The 2,640-nt window shown below is 30.5% G+C and overlaps 1 protein-coding gene across 1 annotated transcript in view; it reads right to left on the bottom strand.

Annotated features, from left to right (window-relative positions):
* Positions 1–1,408: 1,408 nt before the first annotated feature.
* TMTC3 (transmembrane and tetratricopeptide repeat containing 3) overlaps positions 1,409–2,640 on the bottom strand; it is a 63,934-nt gene continuing 62,702 nt past the window's right edge. The window contains exon 10 of the mRNA XM_012651241.1: positions 1,409–2,259. Within this exon, the coding sequence (XP_012506695.1) occupies positions 1,447–2,259 (813 nt within the window). The 3' untranslated portion in view covers positions 1,409–1,446. The remainder of the gene's footprint in view (positions 2,260–2,640) is intronic.

Raw genomic sequence — 2,640 nt, 5'->3', positions numbered from 1 at the left:
TTTAACATTTTAAATTAAAACCAACTTTATTAGGTATTATACAACTCATTTAAAATGTATTTTAACTCAAGAAAAAAATCAGATTTAAATTAGTTTGATTTGTATCTACTTTTTAATCTAACATTCAAGTTTAAATGTGTCAAAACTAACAAATTTATTAATCCTATACTAGGCTAATTATCTTTTGTATAGCTGGACAGCAGGCCAATAATGATGTAATTTTGGTTAAACTATAATATACGCACATATAGGAAACTGGAATACAAATTTTTTTCCATACATGATGGAATTAGAACAGCTTTAAAATTTTTATGAAACCTCAGTAGTCAAAATAAATATTTAATAAAAATATATACCATAACAAGATATCAAGAATCTAGTGTTTAAAAATAAACTTTGTCACATTGTTTTGCCTTCAGTCAAACAGAACTGAATTTAGTGGCTTAAAGTATCTAAGAATGATTAAGGTGTGATTTTGGAAACAGAAAATTAAAATTCAATTAAGACCACAGAGCTAACACTAAGATGAAAGAGAAATTTACTATATTATATAACTCAAAGTTTAAAGTTAGGATTATTGGGACTTTTCAACATGATTATGATCCTATGAAACATGAATAGTTTGGGGAGTAGAAATCAAAGAAAAATCATGATTATGTGATTCATGCTGTGACATTACTAATAAGTAAAAAACAAATGAAAAACAAACCCCTCCCCCCAAAACTCAGCAGTATATATAAGCACCATTAGAAATGTGTATATGTATGGATGTATATGTACGTGTGTGTAAAACTTTACCTGCTTAAAAATTGCATTTTAGAGTGACGTTAAGGACATGTAATATAATCATGAAAATACATTCTTAAGCTAACATGTCAAATTACTTTTTAAAAAATGTTTTATCCAGCATTCCTTCTAAAAATCAACCAAAAAGTACAACATAAAGTTAGTATTCTTTTGTAGTGCAAAGTCCCTTGGTTAAACAAAATTAGTGAAGAAAAAGAATGTGTTGAGTAAGTGTTTTCAATCCATAGCTAAATTCCAAGAGGTAAAGGAAAAATGAAGTAGGCTAACAAATGGGAATTCACAGAATAAACCAGCACATGTTGGCTTGGCCCTAAAGGGATTATCATTTAGGTCTCAGTTTTTAATTGAGTAGTAAAGATTATTGTGTCAGAAAAACCTTCCTTCTATAATAAAAGTTGCAAAGTTGTCACCTACAATTTAATATTTCTGTTATATTCACCAAAACTCTGAAAACTTTTATATAATACATATCCTGGGTAAGACAGGTCTTTAATCGAAGTGTTATTTTAATGCTATGTAGAGACAGCTCACAATAGACTGTTACGTATCCTTGGTATTTTTCAGAGCTCTTAGTACAAGCAATCACATGATGCAGATTGAAGTTCTTTGATAACCATTGTCACATGATAAATAATAATGCTATTCACCATTTAAAATACGTTCAATCTCTTCTAGTCTTTTTAAAGCGGCAACTCTTTTCTTTTCAATTTCTTTGATGTCTTTTGTTGTTTTGTGGGGGGTCTCCTTGTCTGTATTTTTTCCTAATTGTTTGTTAGATTTAGACGGACTTTTATTATCACTTGTTTTTGTTATTTGTGTTGGTCTGGATTCACTTACAATTTCTTTTACACTTTCAGTTGGAATTTTTTCTCCTTCTTCTACACCTGAAGCCTTCCCAGCTGGGAATATTGACTCTTCTGCAAAAGTAGAAGAGGAAATTTTATCCCTGACTATACCCAAATGGCGCTGAATATATTCTTCATGTGGTGCTAATGCCAATGTTTCAACCAGGCACCTTTCAGCTTTTAATAAGTCCTTCTCTTCAAAATAAACAACACAAAGATTGTGTTTTCCTTGCACATTGCTTGGATCCAACTCCAAAATCTTTTCAAAACATTTTTTTGCTCCAAGTATATCTTTCTTTTGATTCATCAAAATGTCTCCCTTCAAAATGAGACCCTTGATATGATCAGGATAGTATCTGAGTAGCTCTTCCAAAATTGGCAAAGCCTTTAATTCTTTTGCAGTCTGAGAATACAGGAGAGCCAGATTAAACAAAGCACTTCTGAAGTCGGCTTGTAATTTTATGGCTTTCTTCATCCAAATTTCTGCTTCGGTGTCCTTTTTGTCATCCATGGCAAGCATTCCCAAATTGAAATAGCCATTAGCATCTTGTGGCTCTTCATTTACATAGCTCAGAAGTCGTTTTCTAGCTTCAGGTCTGAGTTTAACCTCACCTAAGAATAGTTATTTTTTTTTAAAGAAAAAATTGTAATGTTAGCAAAACAATTAAGTCTGAAAAACAAAGATATTTACAAGTACTTAGTACAAAAAGACAGTATCAAAACAGTTTCTATACCTAAAAATAGTAGAAAGCAAAACCTCAAAGTCTTCATAGGAAAGACATATATTTGAAACACTGAAATGATAGTTCATTTCCTTTCCTTTAAGGCAGTAAGAGTGTTTCAGAAGCCAAAATCTGCTTACTAAATCAGATTATGTTGTATGTTTCATTTTTTTGAAATGTTTAAGGGCAAAAATATACCATTAAATATAAAGCTAGAAAATTAGCATTTAGGAAACAAATATTTATTGAGATAATTTCTATTGCAA

Source organism: Propithecus coquereli, unplaced genomic scaffold (assembly GCF_000956105.1).
Source record: "Propithecus coquereli isolate 6110/MARCELLA unplaced genomic scaffold, Pcoq_1.0 Scaffold350, whole genome shotgun sequence".
In the NCBI taxonomy this organism is placed as follows: Eukaryota; Metazoa; Chordata; class Mammalia; order Primates; family Indriidae; genus Propithecus; species Propithecus coquereli.
This window is presented reverse-complemented; position numbering and strand designations above follow the sequence as displayed.